This window comes from Labrus bergylta, chromosome 8, assembly GCF_963930695.1.
Source record: "Labrus bergylta chromosome 8, fLabBer1.1, whole genome shotgun sequence".
NCBI classification, from domain to species: domain Eukaryota; kingdom Metazoa; phylum Chordata; class Actinopteri; order Labriformes; family Labridae; genus Labrus; species Labrus bergylta.
Genome location: NC_089202.1, coordinates 28,679,670 through 28,701,680, shown reverse-complemented (window position 1 = coordinate 28,701,680; position 22,011 = coordinate 28,679,670). Strand labels below are relative to the sequence as shown.

The 22,011-nt window shown below is 43.3% G+C and overlaps 4 protein-coding genes across 6 annotated transcripts; 1 reads left to right on the top strand and 3 right to left on the bottom strand.

Annotated features, from left to right (window-relative positions):
* Window positions 1-978: 978 nt before the first annotated feature.
* On the bottom strand, window positions 979-4,087 carry LOC136179821 (uncharacterized). Its single transcript, XM_065957951.1, has 2 exons — window positions 3,888-4,087; window positions 979-2,471 (listed from the first exon to the last, which is right to left on the bottom strand). The coding sequence occupies exons 1-2, from the start codon at window positions 3,904-3,906 to the stop codon at window positions 979-981; spliced, it is 1,512 nt and encodes a 503-aa protein (XP_065814023.1). The 5' UTR covers window positions 3,907-4,087.
* Window positions 4,088-5,042: 955 nt separating this feature from the next.
* On the top strand, window positions 5,043-8,640 carry LOC110000816 (RRP15-like protein). 2 transcript variants are annotated; one of them, XM_020656178.3, is made up of 5 exons: window positions 5,043-5,175; window positions 6,197-6,606; window positions 6,784-6,881; window positions 6,960-7,128; window positions 8,093-8,640. In XM_020656178.3, exons 1-5 carry the CDS (start codon window positions 5,139-5,141, stop codon window positions 8,237-8,239), a joined length of 861 nt encoding a protein of 286 aa, XP_020511834.2. In that variant the 5' UTR covers window positions 5,043-5,138; the 3' UTR covers window positions 8,240-8,640. The 2 variants fall into 2 exon arrangements, with proteins under 2 accessions (XP_020511834.2, XP_020511835.2); XM_020656179.3 differs by having other exon boundaries at window positions 5,113-5,175; window positions 6,200-6,606.
* A 2,198-nt stretch (window positions 8,641-10,838) lies between these two features.
* On the bottom strand, window positions 10,839-15,612 carry calhm5.1 (calcium homeostasis modulator family member 5, tandem duplicate 1). Of its 2 annotated transcripts, XM_020656180.3 has the most exons (3): window positions 15,531-15,612; window positions 14,375-14,935; window positions 10,839-12,929 (listed from the first exon to the last, which is right to left on the bottom strand). In XM_020656180.3, the coding sequence occupies exons 1-3, from the start codon at window positions 15,531-15,533 to the stop codon at window positions 12,540-12,542; spliced, it is 954 nt and encodes a 317-aa protein (XP_020511836.3). In that variant the 5' UTR covers window positions 15,534-15,612; the 3' UTR covers window positions 10,839-12,539. The 2 variants fall into 2 exon arrangements, with proteins under 2 accessions (XP_020511836.3, XP_065814348.1); XM_065958276.1 differs by lacking the exon at window positions 15,531-15,612 and having other exon boundaries at window positions 14,375-15,513.
* A 1,832-nt stretch (window positions 15,613-17,444) lies between these two features.
* Window positions 17,445-21,631, bottom strand: calhm6 (calcium homeostasis modulator family member 6). Its single transcript, XM_020656172.3, has 2 exons — window positions 21,052-21,631; window positions 17,445-19,136 (listed from the first exon to the last, which is right to left on the bottom strand). The coding sequence occupies exons 1-2, from the start codon at window positions 21,598-21,600 to the stop codon at window positions 18,699-18,701; spliced, it is 987 nt and encodes a 328-aa protein (XP_020511828.2). The 5' UTR covers window positions 21,601-21,631; the 3' UTR covers window positions 17,445-18,698.
* Window positions 21,632-22,011: the final 380 nt, after the last annotated feature.

Here is a 22,011-nt window from a genome sequence, read left to right as displayed (position 1 = left end):
GCAAACTTTCAGGATCGGAGTTCTTCCCTCTCTTCCAGAGTTCAGGAATTTGATTTCTAGCCACTTTGTTTTAAATTGTAACTGTTTTAATTGATCTCAGTGGTTTTTGTCACTGATTCTGAGTGTTTGTTGTGTTTTTGCTTGTTTTTACTGTACTTTACTGCGCTTACCTTCTCATTGCTTTTTATTTGCTTTTAGCTCTTTTAGTTTCTTACATCTTTTTAAATCTTTGGTCCTCTTGGTCTCAGCTCATGTTGTTGGGTTCTTGTGTTCCTGGGTTCTTATGATGGTTCTTATGATGGTTGGGTTATATATGTCTGGTTGTGTATCGTGCACTTTGGGTTCTTTTCTGTTGAATTGTTTTTAATTATTTTTGGTATTTTGCATCTGTTATATTCTTACTGTTGTTAATGTTTTTCTGTGTTTGGTTTAGTTTGTTCTTGTTTTTGCTGTTTGTCAAAGCACTTTGTAAACCTGTGTTTTTAAAAGGTGCTACATAAATAAAGTTATTATTATTATTATTATTATTGTAATCTCGACGGCTCCTTTCGAGAATAAATAAAGGTTTGAAATAAAATTAAATGTGTGCTTAACTGCATTTCTAGATCATTTCAGGTAAATTTACATGCAGTGTGAAGATACCAGCATAATAAAGATCGCTAGCATTAGCATGCTAACACAACAATGCAGCACGAGTTGTTTTGGTTTCATGCTGGTGCTCAAGGGCGACATCTGCTGGATCAAAAAATCACATATAAAGCCTTTAAGGTTAAATGTTCTTTTTTTCATTTAGTCAGAAGTCGGCTGAGATCCGATTTCATTGGAGCGAATACATGAAACTGAAACAGAATAAAAACAAAAGTTTATTATTGGCATCATAGTTCCAGAGTCCTGCAGTCCCATGTGTTAAGGATGTGTACATGTGGGTTCACGTGTGTACATGTTTCAATGTGCACACGTGTAGTTGTCATGGTTTTGTTAGAACGGGTTGGTCATTGCGAACACGTACGCTGCAGGAACCTGAAGTCCGATGTTGACAATGTGCCACCTTCCGACCCCCAGAGCCCCGATAATCAATCCTGCGATGGTTCCCAGAGTCCCCAACCACGAGGACCACCCCCCTGCCATGGCTGCTGCCGCCCCCACGGACACCCCCGCTGCCCCGACCACCCCGAGCAGCGCCCCCGCCCTCCCTCCCTCTCCCAGCACCGTGCCTAAAACCTCCACCCCGACCAGTAACCCCCCGGCCACAGAGGCCGCCCCCACTATGACCTTCACCTCCCCTAATCTCCGCCTCACCAGAGCCCCGCCCACTGTGGCCCCCAGGCTCAGCTGACACAGCCGGGAGACGAAGACGGCGGCGTTCAAAGCCTCCACGGAGGACTGCTGGTTCATCCGAGCGCTGACGTTCTCCCTGGACTGCTCCTGCCCCGCCGCTCGCATCTTCATCGCCGTGGAAACCACGACCTGACCGGCGTGCAGCGTGAGCATGGCGATGACGAAGGTGGCGATCATGCCCATGCAGCCGACCAGCATCCAGAACTTAAAGTCCGAGGACCTCATGAGCAGGTAGGCGATGACGGCGACCAGAGCCAGGAGCACTATGAACACCGACTGATGCACCCCGTACCCGAACAACCCAAACCCTGATGTGACCACGGCGATCACAGTCATCGGGATCCCCGAGAACGCCAAGAAGTCCACGTGCTTGACCACCACGGTGTTGATCCAGTCCTGGATGGTCCTCTGCTCCATCTCTGCCTCCTCGATCTCCCTCCTCTTCCTCTCTCTCTCCTCTCGTTGTTGGTGCTCCGCCTCCCACTTTGACTTCAGTTCCGCACCGTCATCTTCGCCGCCCTTCTCGAGGGTCAGGATCCTCTGCTCCATGAGCTCGGCCTCCCTCTGTCTCTGCTGGGCTTCCGAGATCTCGTTCTGCTCCCTGTCTCCGGCCCAGACCGTAGACCCGAGTGTGCAGCAGCGACCCTCCACCCACAGCTGCTTGAACACCAGGTACTGGAGGGGTTTCAGCACCGTGAACACACTCAGCGCACACAGCAGGCCCACCATGCCAAATGTCCTCACTATCCACTCGATAGTGATGCCCAGTGTGGCACCACTCAGAGTGGCGCCGAGGGCCCCGGCAAGTCCCGCAGACACCCAGAGACCAGCCGAGTCCGCGTGGGAGGGCAGGCAGCTCCTGGAGGCTACAAACAGCAGAGCTACGATAGCAGCCAGGATCACACCCGCCACCGCCGAGGTCATCGCCGCGCTCAGAGCCGTAGCTCCTAACAGGGTCCCCAGACCCAGGGGCCCCACAGTGCTCACTTCCTCCATGATAGGCTTCAGGGGCCCGGCTGCAGTCAGCTCAGACAGGACTCTGTCCACGGGGATCTCTGTGGCCCCGAGTATGCAGCCTCCCACCGCTCCCAGCGCAAAGCCCAAGACGGCCTCCACCGACGATCTGCCGCCGCCTGAAACAAGAAACAGAACTGTGAACGTCTGAAGACGAGGCAGAAGGTCGTCGGACTTCCTTTAAAAACTGAACTGAGAAACTTCTGTTTTTTTATTTTGAATTTTAAAATACAACAATCAAAAAAATGGAACACCGGGTGATTTTCTTTTTCTAGGTCAAAAGCGGTTAAACCCAAGTTTAAATATGGTCATAGCGCTCAAGGACTTCAGACACACTTCAATCCATTTGTCACTTCTGCCATGTTGATAACATCACACATGAATGAGTCTTTTTCTTCTCTAATTTTGAGTTATTTTCTTTATTTCTTTTCATTTTTTATCTGTTTTTGACCATTGAAAGAAAATAACCACTTGTTTTTAATTTTTCAACACCTGATTAATAAACAAAAATCCAACGACCGAAAGATGCACCGACCCTGAATCCACACCGAGGTGTTTTAATTCTCAAGTCACAGAGCTTTAAACCCAGCGTCAACACTTCAGCAGAATCCCAAACACTCGGGCTTTAGGAGAGTCTGACAAATGATGGAAAAGACGGGGACTATAGGTGAAATGTTTTTGGTTAAAATCTATTTATGGAAGAAACATTTTTTAACAAAGTAGGGAAGAAAGAGTTTTCAGACCAATTTTGGGAATACAGCAGTGAGCAGTTACAGTATGTCTACCTCCATAGCTGACCCTGCCTATATCTCAATGTTTGGTAATAAAAAAACAGAAATGACCCAATAATGAACGCCCTGGACTTCTATTTTTGTTGCTGTTGTATCGAAACAGGTAGCATACCGTTTGATTCTTACTAGAATAGTAATGAAGCTTAACCTCTCAATTAATCACATTATATTTTGTCCCTTTAAGTGCACCGTGAATAAGCCCCCTTACTTTATTTCAAAATAAAAGCAGGGTTAAAGAAACAGCAAGTACAAAAAAGCAGTAGAATAATTCAAAATAAAAGCCTAACAAATTTGATTATTAAAAGCATAATAATGGAGTTTCAGAATAATCACAATAAACTAATTCAATTTAATCGTTTGACAGACCTACTTAAAACAGAGGGAGCACACCTGAAAGTCTTGACTGTGTGTGTGTGTGTGTGTGTGTGTGTGTGTGTGTTAATAGCACGAGGTGAACAGACCGGTCCATCAGGTCGAACCCTTTGCTGTGATTCATCTCTGTTCTCACTCTTAACCTCTAACTGACTCTCTTTCAGACAGACAGAGAAAGTTACGTTTTAAATCATTTACAAGCTTTATCCGATTAAACTGACATGTTGACTTGATCATGTAGAATCACACACACACACACACACACACACACAAACACACACACACACACACACACACACACACACACTGCTGACTGTGTTTGAATCAGATCAGTTGACATTAAGATGAAGTAAAGAAACAAAAAGGTTTTACCCAGTTTAGCTGGTTTCATGATGATCTGATGAATCCTCCTCCGTGCGACCTGCTCCCTGAAGGACTCTGTGAGTGTGCAGGTCTCTCACGTGTGTGCGTGTGTTTATCTGGTGGCAGGGTCAGGACACACATACCTGACGCGCACACACACACACACACATACACACACACACCTGACTGGTTTGTATCCTGCTGCAGGTGATCTGTTCTAATCTGGATCTGGATCTGTGCTCCTCATGAGAGGCAGCATTCCTTTTGAAACTGTAATCATGCTCCTCCTCCTCCTCCTGCTGCTGCTCCTCTTCACCTTCATCATCATCTTCCTTCTTCTCCTCCCCCTTCTCATCCCAAGCTCCTCCTACTTATCATCTCTATCGTCTTCTTCCTCATTTTCATCCAACTTTTCCACCTCCTCCTTTTTCATCTTCATACTTCTCCTCCCCATCTTAATCTTCACCCTCCACGTCATTATCATCTTCTTCCACCATCTCAACCTCCTTCACATCATCCTCCTCCTCTGTCCCCTCGTCCTCCGTCACTTCATGATACTCATCTTCATCCTCCTACTCCTCGTCATTATCTCCACCCCCATCTGTCTGTCACTCTCTCAGCAGGAGACACCGACTCGTTTATCTTTTCCTGTCACTGAAATGAAGTTTGTTCAGTTTAAAAGTTCATGAACTTCACACTCACCTGAGAAGCATTCAGTTACAACCCCCCCCCCACCCCTTAACAAACACACACATGCATACCTGAACACTTATCATTTATTCTCTCACAGCATCACTTGTATTAAAGGGGACGATATGTTTCTCTTTATGATTGAACACAGATCATAGAACAGACCAAGATCAGCTTTTAGAAGTTCATAATATCAGGTGCTGTTAGAGGGGATGTTGTGTTTATTGATCATTGTTTACTGAAGCCGAGGACCGATAAACATGAAGCACATCCCTCATATGTAATGCAAACTCAGTAACAGACCTGTTCAACGAATTACGGCTGTAAAACTTGACAGAAGAAGATTTTTTTTCTTATCTTGCGAGCACAGTTTGTAGATAGAAATTTGAAACTTTTTACTTTTTCTCTATGTTTAAGGTAACACCTGATTTAAAAAAATCTTTTTACGATTTTACTCATCTGCAGCCTTTTCCAGGAGGTTTCAACAATTTCAGTCCTCTTGTTTTAGAAGTAGGAACCTTCGTGCTGTGTAAATTGTACTCGACGGATCTATTTGAGTGAGACTCCACGATGGCAGCTCTTGTGAAAACACATGTGCAGATATCTGGTGAGTTTTATTTAAATGAATTCACTTGTGAATACCTGTACAAAACCACATTAACTTATTAACTTATTATAAATAAACGCTGTTTATCCAGCTAGCTGTATGCTAACGCTGTGCTTTATTATGCTACATGGCTAACGTTAGCATACACTGTTCCTGTTAGCTTCTGCTTTATTATAAAACTGAAGCTCGACTGTTTAATGTTTAAAGTGAATAAATACAGAATCATATGGTTCAATAAGAAACACGTGATACCAGTCACATAAAAATAAAATGTATTTAAATAACATTGAGGCTAACGTGGCTAATGTGTTTGTTTAGTCCTGTTAGCATGAGAGCAGCACATGTTTAACATGTTTTTAATGTTTACTTTGCAGTTACATGTTTATGTTTATGTTGTTGTTTTGATCAGACAGGGAGAGAGGCAGAGCCCTATAATTAACACAATATAACAGCTTTTGACAATATATATGGAGGACGAGATCTGACAGAAGTATAAATAAATAAATAAATAAATGTATAAGTAAATACTGGAATAAATAAATAAAAGAAAGAATAAATAATTAAATGCATAAATAAATGTATAAGTAAATACTGGAATAAATGAATAAAAGAATGAATAAATAATTAATTAAATGCATAAATAAATAATTAAATGCATGAATAAATAAATAAAAGAATGAATACATAAATGTGGACATAAATAAATGTAGAAATAAATACATGTGGAAATACATAAATGTATAAATAAATACTGGAATAAAAAAATAAAAAAATGAATAAATAAATGTATAAATAAATTTAAGACATTTAATTATTTATGTCCCATTTATTTACCAGTTTTTATTTATCTATTCACGCATTTAATTATTTATTTATTTATTTATACTTCTGTCAGATCTCGTCCTCCGTAATATAAGCCTATCATTACTATTTTAACACACATCCTTTGTATTGCAGTTGTTGTCAGCTCAGCTGATATTCTATTTCTGTGTATTAATTCAGATTTTTTTCTCTGATTTAGCAGACGACGCAGAGCCTCAGATCGAGGACGACAGTGAATCTGGAGTAGAGGAGGACGGAGATGAGAGTAGTGATGGAGAAGAGGAGGGGGATGAAGACGGAGCCGACGAGGAGAACGAAGACGAAGAAGGAGCCGATGAGGAGGATGAAGACGGAGAGGAGGACGAGGACGAAGAGGGAGCCGATGAGGAGGAGGATGATGGTGAAGAGGCAGATGCCGAAGACGGAGCGGAGGAAGAGAAGGCTGAAGATGGAGGAGACGGTAACCCGAACGCCGGCTGGGCGGATGCGATGGCAAAAATCCTGGGGAAGAAGACTCCGGAGAGCGAGAGCATCATCCTGATAAAGAACAAAGCGCTGGAGAAGATGAAGGAGAGAGAAAGACAGGAGCAGCTGGAGAGACAGAAACAGGTTCCCTGATTTACAATCATCCTAATCTGTGACACGTGCTAATATTTCACTGTGAATGCTGAAAGTTAATCTCCCAACACTTATAGTTCGAGTCGATGTCTAGCTTTGATAAAGACAGTGTTAATACAATAATTTAATGTGTGTTAATGTGTGTTAATGTGTTACCTGTGTCCTCAGGTGGATAAGAAGCGAACATGGGAAATGATGAGCAGAGTGAAACCTGACGTGGTGAAGGACAGAGAGACAGAGAGAGCTCTGCAGAGAGTGGCCACCAGGTGAGTTAACATTCCTCTACCTCGAGGTGTAACATCACGGATGAATGCACAGCAGACTGACCTCTAACTCTGCTTCAGGGGGGTGGTGCAGCTGTTCAACGCCGTCAGGAAGCATCAGAAGACGGTGGATGAGAAGGTGAAGGAGGTTGGAGGATCGGAGAGGAAGAAGGCGAAGCTTTTGTCTTCAGTTTCAAAGAAAGATTTCATTGACGTCCTGAGGGGGAGCGAGGGAAGCCAAACACCCAAAGTGAGTTTAAACTGAGATTATGATTATGTTTTTAATCCTGGGCTGTTTATTTCATGTTTATATTGTTATATCATGCCTGAGCATGGTACGATACAACTGGGACCTAGTGGGAGTTATCCTTTAAAAAAACACTGCTCTAATTTCTCTAAACTTTATTGTACATTTCATTTAGATCATTTAAACTTAGACCCTTAATTAAAGGGATACTTCACCCATTTGCATTAAGCTTTGTATCAATAGAAACATGGTAGTAATTTTGAATGGTCGTGCATCCTGCCCTCATTTTCCCCTGAGACTGGAAAGATCTGTATTTGTAAGTCTGAAAAGGAGCTTCCAGTGACGCAAAAATTGTCATTTTGTGTCATCGGAGGCTGCTGTGGTTAGGACTTAACGTCTATCTCTTGCTTGGAAGCTACGCTAACAGGCTCTGTGGACAAAAGTTGAGAAAAAAGCTGATATGCATGAAGGGGATTTTGAAGTTCTTGTGCTCGAATCGGATGTTCTTGACTATCTCTACGAGTCGCAATATAGCGACGAGCAGTTGAGGCCGCTGCAGCCGAGGCAGAAGACCTGCCTGTCGGCGGCGGTGAGGACGAGGAGCCCGGGCCGGCTCGAGCTGGGGCGGAGCATTCTGGGAGTTGTTATCATCCACATGAGCCAAAAACACTCTTTCTGCCTTTTCTTATTCAAGAAGGCACCAACTTCAAAATGTATTTCACATTTCTACATATATGACCCAATGTCAGTACAGATTCATGTTTCAGCTGGTGAAGTATCCCTTTAAGTAAAAACAGAGACCAATGTTCAAAATGCCTGAAATCTCCTTTAAAGTTTAACAGATGTTGCTTCTCTGCCACACTGTTGTTTATATTGTATTTACACTGAGCCGCCACATGGTGTCACTGTAATGTTGTTACAGACTGAGTAACGTGTGTGCGTGTGTGTGTGCGTGTGTGTGTGTCAGACTCTTGCTCCTGTCGAGGATGAGAAGCCGTCGTGGAGCGTGCTCAGAGACGACTTCATGATGGGAGCCTCCATGAAGGACTGGGACAAACTCAGTGATGAAGAGGCGGGGTCAGGAGGGGCGGCCGAACAGAGTGACTCAGACTGAGAACTCCTCACACACACACACACACACACACACACAGCGAAGGGGCCGTGATGCCTTCAGGGACAGTGTGGACAAAAGAACACCTGCAGAGTTCAGAGACAGGAGCCTGCGATGGTGTGAGGCAGCTGTTGAAGAACAGCTGATCAGTTTGTCACGCACCGCGCAGAAGAAGAACATGTGGAGTTTATATGAGAAAAAAACATTTAATAGAATCTGATGTTCTGATATTTTTTAATGTAAATAATGTGCAGAGAGTCAGAGGTTTGAAAAGACCAGAAAGGTGGAAAAAGAAGTGCCAGACCCTGAACGTGGAGGTCCTCGGAGGATCTTTGATTTTTTGCTGAGGTCTGTGATGGAGTCTGTAAATATGAATGTTTTGTAATAAACCACTGATTCATGTATCTGTCCGTGTTCTGGTTCTGAGTGTGTCTCCTGTCCTGTTCACACTTTTCATTTACATCCCTCCTGTCGGATCAGATCACACCCTTAACGATTGGTGTATACGCACCTCGATGGATTCAGGACATTTAAATGCACTGATAAGTCGAGCTACAGTCCAAGCTTGATTGGGCCATTTAATTGGACTTCTCTTGTTCTAGTATGTTGGAGGGAGTATGTATGTCTGAATCTGCTACAGTAGGTGCCGATTCCCCGCCTTATAGCTATTTTCTGTTGGACCTGGTAGGCCTATTTTAGCAAGTTAGATGAACAGAGTGAAAGTGAAAAGGTGTAGGGAGTGGTTTGAGAAGGTCCCAGAGATCACTGGAGACAGCTGTTGGAAAAGAGAAGCTTTTGCTAAAACACAACACAAGCCATGTGCAAAAACCTTCAATTCTGTGAGTGCCCAGGCTGGCTGCAGAAGTCCTGCAAGTCACATGAAATGGAATTAATTGTACTTGCGCTTATATAGTTGTTCTCTAGTCTTCTGACTACTCCAAGCGGGTCTGCAGGTCACACCTACACATATCATCCATCAGGAGTAACTAATACCATTCATACACCGCCACTGAAGCAGTGGGAGCAATGCAGGGTTAAGTGTCTTGCCCAAGGACACATCGGACATGTTGCCCAGCTGCGGATTGAACCCTCAACCTTCCGTTTGAGAGGCTATGACTCTAACAACTGTGCTACAGCCACCCTTCAAAATTGCCCGCTTTCAGAGCAGAACAGAAATCCCTCAGATCCACATCTTTTCCTGTTCACTCGCCTGAAAGTTAGTATAAGTCAGCGTTTCTGATATGGCGACTTCAAAAGTGTACACTTCAGAAGCAATGACTGACGTCACTGAGTCTACGTCCATGTTTATATAAATCTATGGTCTAGGGTGACACTGGGTGTAAACAGTGTCATACAGTATGCTGTTATACTGTACACTGGTAGTTTACTGGGGGCTTTTGTTGAGCAAGTTACAACTTGTCGATGAATCATCATATTTAAAAAAAAAAAGAGCGGCAGGGTGTGTCCCTCTGTACGACCTGCACCAGTTTACATGCAAACACACACACTCAGCTTTGTGTCTGTGTGTGGAGCAGAGGGTAAACCTACATTAATAATTCATCACACTGAGCACAAACTGTCAATAAATCACAGCAATCATTCCCGAAGGTTGAGCCGCTGCCTTCATGTCTGCACAGAGAGACCACCTCGGACTTCATATGTGAGGGGTTCAAACATGGAAAGGACTCAAACAGTGTTTTGTGAGCTTGTGCAAACAAACAAAAAATGTGCGAGGTTAAACAGACACACTGATGTTTGAATTAGGGTGAGCCCCTCCCCTTAACAAACTGTGTGCATCCTTTAGAGTTCCACCAACATAGAATATACACAGGCCTACTTCTCCATAAACACTTCATCGTTTTAATGACTTCTCTAAACCTACATTTCTTGCACATCCTCTTTCACTTCTTCTCTGCCATGACACCATCAGTAGCACTGTGAAGAAATGTCATTTGTTAAATAGAAAGCACTTTTCCAAACCATAGATTGTAAAGGATGAAGCCTGAGTGACATCACTCATTGGTTATGCTCGAAGCGCTGTCTTAACCTAACTTTCAGTCAGTTAAGCGACAGAGCTGGGACTGAGGCGGATTTTAAGCCTTCTGACAAACAGCAGCAACACCCCCCCCCCCCCCCCAGTGTGTGATGATAGAGATATGAGCTATTACATGACCTATTCAGACCAATATCATTTTTTTAACCAGGCTGTTACCGCTTGTTCCAAACGAAGCCCATTCAGCAAATTTTGGAAAACATGTCATGAAGAATAGATGTTAGGAGGCAAGACGCGATGTATACAGTCCAACACTATAATGACAGTCTGCCTTTAATATCTATGTTGTGTGTAATTGGACGTATTTGCAGTATTAAACAACAAGTGGTAAAAAGCATAATGGTAAGCAGATAAGAGCGTGAAGCAGGCTAAGATCAGCTCACCACAACTTCTTGCTGACATTTTACAAGGGGGGCTAGCAAGAACATTCTGAGTTTCAGGGAGGAATATTCTGTTGTTTGTGTCCTTAAAGCTGAAGCTCACTCTTAACATTTTGGGAGATTTTAAGGAGTGTTGTGTATGTGTGAAAACATCTAAACAGAGGCATGCTTGGAGTGGTTAGCTTTAATTTATTCTTACATATCACACCAAACAAGGACACTTAATACATTATCATGGTTAAGTTTTTTGCATTTCATACACTTTGTACTCTTATACATTATTCTTAGAGAAAATGTGAGTAGGGAGGGATGCAGCCAGGACTCAACAGAACACAGTTTGGTTTTGGGCTACGATGAAGTGGTATATTCATAAAATGACGATATAGCAAATGTAACGTCACAAATTTGGTTTGTGCAACACTGTAACAAAGAACCTGAGATCTGCATTTTTTAGCTGTCGCCATCTTGGGGTTTTTTTTTTTTTGTAACCGGAAGTGACCATATTTGGTGCACTTCAATGTTCGTTCTTAGAATGCTCTGAGGAGGGGGGTTAGGGTATCATTTATCAGTAGTTGCTATCTGGAACTACTTAAGTATGACGCTAAATCCACACAATGCTCATTTAAGAGACAGTTTGGATTATTTGAAGTGGGGTTGTATGAAGTGAGTATTAGCAGTAAGTCAAAAAATGACGACAAGGGGAGCAGTTGTTTATAACCTTGTTCAAAAAACAAATTAGGGGGTTCAGATCGGCCTAGCAGTTGGGTCGCGTCGCACGTATGGAGGCTGTAATCATGGGCGGTTCTAGGCAGGGGCCAACACTGATCTTGGCCCCCCCTCCAAAAGGAAGAGCCCCCCTCAAAACACATACACAGTATTTGACTCAACAACCGGACTCACAGTCTAGTATTAAATTCTCTTACTGAAACAAATATAAATCATGGTATTTAATGACGTGCCCTATTATTTGGCATAATATTTAGATATTTTTTTAAAGCAATCATCTTTGTCTATTTTTGACCTGGGTTTAATATTCCCCTCTGACAAAACAACTGGCCCCCGTTAGGCCCCCTCAGTAAAAGTGGTCTAGAACCGCCACTGGCTGTAATCTTCCATGTGGGTGTCCGGGTCATTTCCTGCTCTCTCTCTCTCCCCAATTTCCTACTATATCTGTCCTATTCAATACTTGCCCCCTCAGAGCCATGTACAGCCTTGTTTCTGTGCCGGCACTCCGACTGGTTCCTCAATAAAAGAACAGAGCTGACCGGCTCCTCCTGTGGCTAAAGCACTTACTATGGACAAGTAACTCATACAACCTCATTTCAAAATATCTGAACTATCCCTTTAAGGTGACAGACACTTTAAGTTTAAATTGTTCAGAAACACCGGTGTCACTAAAATCCCTGATTTCTAGGAAATAATAAAGTCAAAGCAGCTTCAGTCTGTTCAGGCAGAGCTGCAACCCTGATTGCCTTTCTTAAAGCAAATGTAAATTACTCTGCATATCTGAGGAAGACAGCGTTTTCAAAGCAGCATTAGTAGAGTTATAGAAGGCCTCAGTAACATCCATGCACCATTTAAGACTTAAAGTGTATATAAGGTATAGTGGTTAAGCCCTTCATTCTCTCATGTGCTTACAGGAGGTTGTGTTATTGTTTTTTTTGGCAGCGGTTACATTCTTTGGAGGACTGTAGTGAAAGGGAAGCTTAGTCACAGAGGAGAACTTTTCCTGAGTCAAACTTGCAACATGTCATAGATTTAAGAGTTAAACAGTGGGGAGTGTGTATCCTCACACTGATGCTCTGTTCACTGATTGTCCCTCCTTCATGAACTGACACAAAGACCACACGCTCCTCCTCCTCCCCCTCCTTCAGTGCATCTCCATCCCGTACTCCGAGTCCAGGACGGGTCTCTTCTCCGGGGGGGTTTCCCGGTCCGTCCTCTCCACGCAGCGCTGCAGCGTGCTGTAGCACTGCTCGCTCCTGGAGAAGGTGTAGTGCGCGGAGATCTCCTCCCACGCCTTGTGGCTCGGGAAAGGAAACGCCTCGGGGGCCTTGTTCTCGAAGAAGCTCTGCAGGTTCCTCTCTGCCAGTTTGGTGGCGTAGTCCATGGCGTAGGCGTCGAAGCGCTCCTTCTCTTTCTCCACGTAGCGCTTCCAGAAGGTGAGCTGCAGGTAGCTGACTTTGGAGCGACAGTTCGTGTAGCAGGTTCCCAGGAGGCCGACGACTGCAGCGATGATGATTAAAGACCAGCCCAGGATCTGTGGAGAGACGGGGAAGGTAGAAACTGATGAGAGAACGCAAAACCCTAACCCTAACCCTTAAGAAATATATACAATGATAGTGTAGATTCCTTTATACGACGGAGGATTAGGGCCACGGTAAAACGTAAATTTACTAGATTAAACTCGTAAATTTAAGAGAATAAAGTCGTACATTTACAAAATTAAACTCGTAAATTTACGAGTTCGAGACCAGTCTGCTCAAAATGATGAAAGTAGAACTCTTAAAGTATTTTCCTCTGCAGACAACTTCCTGCCAGTCAGTGTGGGTCTTTCTTCAGTTTCTTGCAGTATCTTTTCAGGGTGATGATATTTTATGACAATGTGAAGATGATGATGTGCCAAAAGCATGTGTAGTTTCATATCGGCATAAGTAAAGCCCCAACACAACTTTTTTCATCTTTTATCGCTCTGCCTTGTTAAAGTGTCTCATGTGCAGAGACAGTTTGTGTCCTGTTCATCATTTTACAGATAAACAAGTTGAAGTGAAAACTTCTCTTGAACTAACTATTTTTACTGACTACACAAGGAAGTATCCTCTTTCCTTATTAGTGAAACCTTTAGGACAAGATGCTCCAACAGGATGCTGCTGCTCTTCTGATATAGACTAAAAATAACCAGTTTATTCTTCTATTCTTTAAAGACTTTAAACGGTCACACTGGCCAAACAAACTGGACTTCAGCGTTGAAGCGTGCTTGGGCACGGTACGGATGGCCAGTGAGACCGCGCCCTAAGAGTTCTACTTTCATCATTTTCGCGCAGGCTAGTCTCGAACTCGTTAATTTATAAGATTAAACTCGTAGATTTACAAGTTTAATCTTGAAATGAATTTATTTTTGTATTTTTTTAACGTGGCCCTAATCCTCCGTCGTAGGCACAGTGCTCATTCTCAGAAAATACACTGAAACTAGTAAAATGCACATCTCCACTTCGTTCCAATGTTCTGAAAAGATGCATGACACCGCACACTAACCACTGCACCACAAGCGCCCCCCTTTAATGCACATCCTAACCATTACTGGTCCTCCTCAGTATTTTAATGACACGGCTCCAAGATCAGGATGAACATGATGTGAAAGAACCTTTTGTTTTTGTCTCGATAAAAATATGTTTTTTCTTCTTTTTTTTTTTTTTTTTTTGTCAAATTACAAACATATAAACATATCCATAAAAATGTTCTTCTAAAACTCAACAGATTGGAAAACCCAAGGATGAACTGTTATGACATCAAAAACATTTTTTTTACTCCTCCTTGATAAATTAAATCTGAAAGGTGACCTCATATTTTCATATTTCAGTGAATTATGTCCTGTAGCACCTGTTTTAAAAACACTAAAGCTCCTCCACTCAGATCTACAGGTGACACTTGACAGCTGGATAAGCCTCCCTGTGATTGGTCGGCTCCTCAGGCCGTGCGTCTCACCTGTGACTGAGCTCTGAACATCAGCAGCAGCTCCATGCGCTCGTCGCTCGACAGCTTGGAGCGGTCGCAGGGCACCCGGGCCAGCTCCTCCCGACACTTCATGGTCTTGTTTTTGCAGAAGAGATCCACCACCAGGTTGTCGTCCAGCCCGCTCACCGCACACTCGTAGAAGGTCCCGTTGAGCAGGGCCACACACAGCCACATGATGGGCGCCACGCACGCCCCCGTGAAGATGCTCGTGAAGGCTCGGAGGCAGCCGAAGCAGTTCCCCCGGGGACACAGCTTCATGGGATTCAGGCAGCAGCCGGTGTAGAGCCTCCACAGTTTGGTGCTGAAGAACAGACCCAGGACCAGCAGCACCGCCGCCGGGCCCAGCAGGAAGGTCAGCCCGTAGGCGAAGTTCTGGTCGTGGTTACAGGGACACTGAAAGGAGACCAAGGTGAAAATCCGCTCCCCGCCTATAGTCAACAGAGCCATGAAGCTGTAGCCAATGGTGGCTTTCTGGTTCAAGAAGAACCTCAGGACAGTCTGGAAGTTATCCATGGTGTCAGCGGGGAGCTTCTGCATACGCTCCACCAGGAAAAAACAAACAAACAAGGAGAGAAAAGTGAGAAAGGCTGAGTGTGTGTGAAGCCGGCGGTCACTCCCCGTCTGCTGTTTCCTCACAGCTCAAGACCAAACACATCCAGCCCCTCCCTTTGGCTTTCTTTTCCTCTCCTCAGGCTCCTCCTTCAATCTATCCGACCGCTCCCTCCAAACATCTGCTCCTTCTCCATGAAGGGAAACTCCCCACACTACTGGTGGGAAAGACTCACTATACACACAATATGATCCCTCTTCATGCTTCCCTCTCCAGATCTAGCCTTGGGGAAACTTTGTTGACCAAAAACCTGCTGATCGAGTTTATGAGTCTGGGGCCGGGAATGCAGTCAGTCATAAAACGACTTCATGCCGGTAAAAACAAACGTGCAAAAAAAAACACCTCGAAACAGGCGTCATGCGTCTGTTTTTTATTCACTGTCATGCAAACATTTTTTAAATCTTTAATGAGAAAACATGCAAACAGAAGAGACATTCGGTTAATTCAAAACATTCAGTAAATCGTGCAGAAGCAGAACATTCAGACGGTTGAAGCAGTTTTCTGTACAGAACATACCATTGTTACAGAGACAGAGACAGACAGTCAGCTGCAGCAGAAGGAGAGGAGTGAGGAAGTGATCACATCCTCATGGTGGTTTTTTACGTTCCATTACAGCGAGAGTGACGACTCACGCTCACACAAGCAGAAACGTCGTACAGAGAGGAGAGGGAAACATACACCAAACAAACCTCAAACACAACAACATGTGCAGCATGTTTAAAGTCTCAGTTTGTTTGTCTGACTTTTTATTCTGACTGTGTTCACATGATTTACATGAACAAACTGATTTAAACACAGATGCTCTCATGTTGAAAGTATGCGGCGTGGTGCAACGGTGCACAGGAAGTGGTAAGGCTGGCGAGATTGCACTTCCTGGACAAGCGCACACAGAAATGGTAAAAAACAGATTTGGTACAAGTCAATCTCTGCCTTCAAATGGACTCTTTTTTATTTTATGTGTATGATATTCTCTGTCTTTTTATTACCTGCCTGTCTGCATTAATACAACTGAACCAGTGTCAAGCATCTTTATATACAAAACAACATTTTTGCTGATGTCTTAAAAACATCTTTGTCATGGCTATGGATATGCAAGCAGCTCCCCTTGTTTCTTTTTCCTTTTCCCCTGTCTGCCTGTCTGTCTTTGTGAGTGTGTGTGCTCTGTGTTCATGCTTTACCCTCTGTTATCAAGAGACATGCCACTCACACACATAGGCCTGAAACAAACACACACTCAAACAGGACCCATGGACATGTGTTACTGCAGAGACGTCAGAGCAACAGGGCTGCTTACAGGAAGTGCTACAGTACAGTACCTCTCCATCAACCGGGACAATTTCCATACTTTGGTCCATAGCAGGATTTGAAGCGCTGTGTGTGCGTGCATGTTTGACTTTTTGTGTTTGTGGAGCTCCTGCTGTGCTGTGCTTCTTCAATGCTGAAACACAATGTGAATTCACAGACTGGGAAATTAACTTTACACCATCGCAGAATCAACATGAATGTACTGATGTCTGAGCTTAGTTACGGCACTTTAGCGTAAACACAGTGCTTCTATCTGCCACGCTCACACCCCTACCCTGCCCTGGTAAGCCATCCTCCCCTTCCCTCTTCAACCCTCCAGAATTCGTCAGTCCATCTCCCTTTACTCACAATAAGTCTATTAAACTGGTCTTTTTCTGTTGCGCTCAGAAATGCTTCTTCCTGTTGTGCTCATCTTTCTTATGGGGTCCCCCAGAGGTCTATTTTGGGTCTCGTCTTATTCACTGTTTACATGCAATCCCACTTTGTATATATTCCTTATCGTGTACTTATTGCTTTATATGTTTACATTCCTTATTTTATGTATATCTTGATTGCACATTTAGTTATTTCTACTGCTGTGGTGTGTGTAAGAGCAACTGTAACCATCAAATTTACATCTCCTGTTCTCTGCCCCACAGTCTGAGACAGACAAAAGCAGGAACCAAAGTTTGGTTCCTCCTCCACATTGTAATGCATTTCAGCAAAAAGCTGGAGAGAGAATCTGTGTGAAGAAGTGGGGGGGGGGACTGTTTCACTTCTTGTATTTAAGAGTCTTGATAACCTCTTTTTGCACTTTTGCACTTCTTGTTTCGAGGATTTTTGTTCTACTTCACATTGCACTGATTGTTCTCTCTGCCGTTAGCCACATTAATGTCATTGTCCAGAAGGCATGTAGTCATTACTCTCTTTGCTCTTTTCATTGTCTTCACCGGGTCTCTCTGGAGATTGAGACCCCATGTCTGAATTAATGTCAAATCATTTGTACTGATTGTCCTGAGACACCTTCACCACTTGTTCTCGACACTGTTTCACATCCAGATGGTGTTTAGTCATTACACTCTTTTCTCTTTCAAAACAAACAGTCCAAAGAATTATGTGGCACAAGACGTAATAAACATTTATAGACATACATTCTGACACTTTTTTTTAGAAATGTAAAAAAAAGTTTAATAGTTTGAACATTATTACATTCTTGGTACATGATTGTTGTAAACATGAGGCAGACAGTTGTTGTTCAGGTTTTCAGTGGTTAGTTTGTGGTAACACAACAAAAGTGTTTCTGTGCTTTGTTTACCTTTTTTCTTCTTAAATATCAACCAGAACGTGTGGTCAGCTGGGTTTAATAAGTGATAATTGTTAAGGAATTTTGTTCTTCCAGGTGTGACGGTCACTGCCTTATCAGGATGTAACTAAGTGATTCTGTCCCCCCTAGTTCTAGTAGAGGAGTTGGATGGTCCAATCGAGGGCACCTGGGTCTGTGTCTGGCAGGGCATAAAAGCCCCACCCCAAGGTAGATTCTCCCTCTCTCTCTCTCTCTCTGGCCTAAACTTTGACTTGTTTGTTTGTGCTGTGGTTGTGGCTGGTTGTAAATAAATAATTGTTTCCTCAACTTGGGCTGTTCCGTTTCGTATTTGTCATGGCCATGGAGCCAGGTTATGACACAGGTTAATTTTACTGAGAGCGATCGTACTTTACATCTGTCAGGACACCCCGCCGCTGACATTTTCCAAAGTTGTTATTCAATCAGTGCATGCCTGAAGATCGCACTGGTTGCACAATATTAACATCATCAACCCCCCCCCCCCTTCACTCGCTCTCAGTGAATTCTCCTGAATATGCATTCACACATCAGCTCACACCGAATTTATGCGGTGGCTTTCATCGAAAAATCCAGATGAAGTTTAAAGTCTAGATGAAAAGAAGCTTTAGGTGAGGGGTCGAAAGGTTGATTTTCCACTCCTTTAAATCCTTTATGATCGCCACGTCTACATTCACATCATGAGATATGGGCGATGACAGCCATCTCACACACGGTTGTTATTAAAATATTTAGAAAAATAAGATCTTTTTTAAGTATTTCTGTGTGAAGTTGAAGTTTTTTTTATTTACAGACCAAACCAGTGGTTCTTTTTTTCCCTTGGTCCCCCGCTTGTTTGTATCCAAGAAAAGCCCCCCCAGGATGCAATGAAAAGAAAGTGAGTTGCTATAAAAAATTAAAATCAACTGATATAATTTCATTAATAAAATCCCATCAGATTGGGTCTCGATAAACCTCAGAGTAGACAAACCCTGAGATCTACTCCAGGGGGACTCAGACCTCAGGTTGGGAACAAATGGACGAGACGGTTCATCCATGTTGAAACATCTCCTCACACCTCCTCACACCCCTATCTGGCCTTCATCTACAAAACCCAGAACAGGAGGGTTGATACCTCCATGCGAGTCAACCGACTTCATTGAAGCCATCCTCATCAGCGAGCCGTCGTCCTCCGTCTTGCTCTCCACGTAGCGGTGCAAGGTACTGTAGTAGTGATCTTTGGCGCTGAACTTGTACAGGGAGGAGATCTTCTCCCAGTCCTTATTGGAGGGGGTTTTGATGTCTTCAGGCGGCGTGCCGTTGAAGAAGCTCTTCAGGTTCCTCTCAGCGAGCTCCTTGGCGTGTTTGGCCGAGAAAGAATCGATCATGCAACTCTCCTGCTGAGCGTACATCCTCCAGAACTTGAGCTGCAGGTAGCTGATGGGGGAGGCGCAGCGAGCCATGCAGCCGAGCAGCAGGTTGGACAACATGATGGAGGCGATAAGCAGCCAACCCAGAATCTGTGGACAACAGAAACACACAGAAGAGGGTTTTCATCGATTTAAACACAAAATATTTTAAATGTCGCTTATTTTCAACCATTAATTAACAGGAGATCAAAATGTTTTATTCAGGTTTGTATGATAACTGTGTCAGTGCTGTGGATGTCTGTCTGCAGCAAAACCCAAAGTTAACACTGAAGAACCATAAACTGTAGTTCATTGAGTGTCCACTAGAGGCTGTCTCCAGAAGTGAGTCACTCCCCATAGAGCCCCATGTTAAAATGTCCAACTCCACAGCAGGAATTAACATGTTTTCAGCCTCGTACAAAAATACAGTTTTGGCCGTAGAACTCGTTTCCAGTGTACCGGTGAGTTTTTATACAACTCACGTGTTGAAAGTAGGCTTGAAGTTATGTTTAATAAAGGGTATGGACTCTTTGATTGACAGGTGGGGGCTGCTAGCCATTTGATAGGTGTCACTTCAGCTTAGTCAAATAAGAAAAATGTTCTTTCCAAAATGTTTTCTTCCAGCTAACGAACACTGATGCTCCGTACCAGTCGGGTCATACTCAAAGAAGAAGAAAGTTGAATTTCCAGTCCAGGTAAAAAATGTTTATTGAAGCAAGCAGACATGGTTTTATTTTGTCTCTGGCTCGGTCTCAATTTGGGGCTTTTAATCCTTTCAACGGGCACACTTGAAGACCAATTCTGTCACATTGTAGTGCATCCTTTGTGGCCTAACATATCCCAAGATTTGTTGCGCACCACTTCAAACAGACTCTGAAGCAGCCGAGTCAGACACTTTTAAATGTGAGTATTTGGTTTCAACTCAAAGAGGACATGAATCTTCACGTTACCTTCAGAATGATTTGTTGAGTTGTAGGTGATGTCGGTTATGTTATGCACAGATTGTGAATAAGCAATTTCTTCATAATTCATAGTGGAGGAATGAAAGGTCAGATCAGGGGTTCTCAAAGTGTTTTAGCACGTGACCCCTCAAAATAAGGGTGTCAGAGGGGACCCCCACTGTCCCTGGAGGAGGTTAAGGCAATTTGCACACACACACACACACACACACACACACACACACACACACACACACACACACACACACACACACACACACACACACACACACACACGCACACACACAAGCAGGCCTATCAAACCGTGGTAACACAAAAAGAAAATAACAGCAAAAAAAAAAAGATGTTATAGGCTACATGTTTATTGTAAGAAAGACTTGAAGCAGAATAGAAATGTCCATGTTTAGACTGAGTTTTAGTACTGAGTGGACATATAAGTTTAATAAATAAACACACAGGTGTGTTCATCTTTATAAGTAAAGAGCAGACACCTAAACTTACATTTGAAGTATTTTTACACATTCATATCTTTAATTTCACTTAATAGTATGGTTTTATTTTTAAAGTACACTATTTTATTTATTTCTAAAATAATGGGTAAATATATAATGATTTAAAATGTGTATTCGTTTTTTTTTTTTTGGATGTCAACACTTCGGGGACCTCTGAGTTAGAGAACAGATGGAGTATTATTAACGAATTAGATCATAAATCGAACAAACTGATGAATTTCTTGAAGTGATCCCTGATGTTCGCCTGTCTGTTTTTTTTGTTTGTTTGGGTTCACTGATGTGTAAACTTGTTCATTTTTACTGTGGTGAATATCACAGGACTTACAGAGGGTTATTCAACTTTACTTCATCTTCCTCTTTTTTTTTAAATTGTGCGATAACCCTGAATAGATTTCATTGAGTTCTTATTTTCTGATTCAGGCCTCACTTGGCACTTACCTCCGTTTTATTTTGGACCCAAGGAGGATGATTCACAACTCGGTATCTATTTTACAATAAATCATTGCCTTGCTGTGATCAGGTGTACTTGTTTCGGTGTATTTAGGGAGCACTGACCTGAGACTGAGCCCTGAGGGTGAGCAGCACATCATCCTTGTCTGCGTCCGGGACCCCGCTGATCCCCCTCCCGCAGGGGAACCTGAACAGCTCTTTCTGACACAGCTCCGCGGACGCTTTCCCTCCGCACAGGCGTGCTTTGGAGGCGTTCACCCCGGTCATCGCGCACTCAAAGTAGTTCCCGTTCAGCAGAGCCACGGCGATCCAGGAGGACGGGGCCACCAGCGCGGTGGTGCTGATCTGGAACAGGACGGTCCCGGTCGCGAACAGCCTCCTCCAGCTGCACGACCGCCCCTTGCGCGGACAGCACAGACCCGTCAGCAGCTTCCACGTCTTCTTACTGATGATGTACCCGAGCAGCAGCAGGGCCAGCGCGGGCACCAGCAGGAACACGATCCCGTACACAAAGTTCAACTCCTGGCTGCAGGGACACTTAAACACCACCGAGGAGAAGATCTGCTCCCCCCCGGCCGTGAGCAGAGCCACCATCCCGATCCCGAGGTTGGTCTGCTGGTTTGCGATGTTCAGAACTGTCTTAAACTTGTCCATCACTGCGCGTGTTGTCTTCACTGTTTTTAACGGTCTCACTTTCACTTCCACTATTTTAGACTTTGACTTTGTTGACTCGTCATCGATCATACACTCACCTCAACTCACTTCAAATAATAAGGCAAGGCAAGTTTATTTATGTCGCACATTTCAACAACTAGGCAATTTAAAGTGCTTCACACAAGACATCAAAAGCATCATGACAGAGGAAAGAAAAGAAACATTAAAGTAGAACATCACTGGAATTATTAAATCTGAACATATGTTCAAATAAAAATAATTAAAATGAAATTAATTGAAATAAATAAAGTAAAAATGTAAAAAAGAGCTAAAAGTTACAGTGCAGAGTTAAAGTTTATAAAATAAATGAAATTGAATCAAATTTAAGAAATAATATTAATATTTGACTAA

Excerpts from the sequence above, each read along its gene's own strand:
- LOC110000816 (XM_020656178.3), top strand. The coding sequence starts at position 5,139 with ATGGCAGCTCTTGTGAAAACACATGTGCAGATATCTG. Across the intron at positions 6,607-6,783 it reads AGCTGGAGAGACAGAAACAG|GTGGATAAGAAGCGAACATG; the intron begins GTTCCCTGATTT and ends CTGTGTCCTCAG. Across the intron at positions 6,882-6,959 it reads CTGCAGAGAGTGGCCACCAG|GGGGGTGGTGCAGCTGTTCA; the intron begins GTGAGTTAACAT and ends ACTCTGCTTCAG.
- calhm5.1 (XM_065958276.1), bottom strand. The coding sequence starts at position 14,941 with ATGCAGAAGCTCCCCGCTGACACCATGGATAACTTCCAGACTGTCCTG. Across the intron at positions 12,930-14,374 it reads TGTTCAGAGCTCAGTCACAG|ATCCTGGGCTGGTCTTTAAT; the intron begins GTGAGACGCACG and ends GTCTCTCCACAG.
- calhm6 (XM_020656172.3), bottom strand. The coding sequence starts at position 21,600 with ATGGACAAGTTTAAGACAGTTCTGAACATCGCAAACCAGCAGACCAAC. Across the intron at positions 19,137-21,051 it reads CCCTCAGGGCTCAGTCTCAG|ATTCTGGGTTGGCTGCTTAT; the intron begins GTCAGTGCTCCC and ends TGTTGTCCACAG.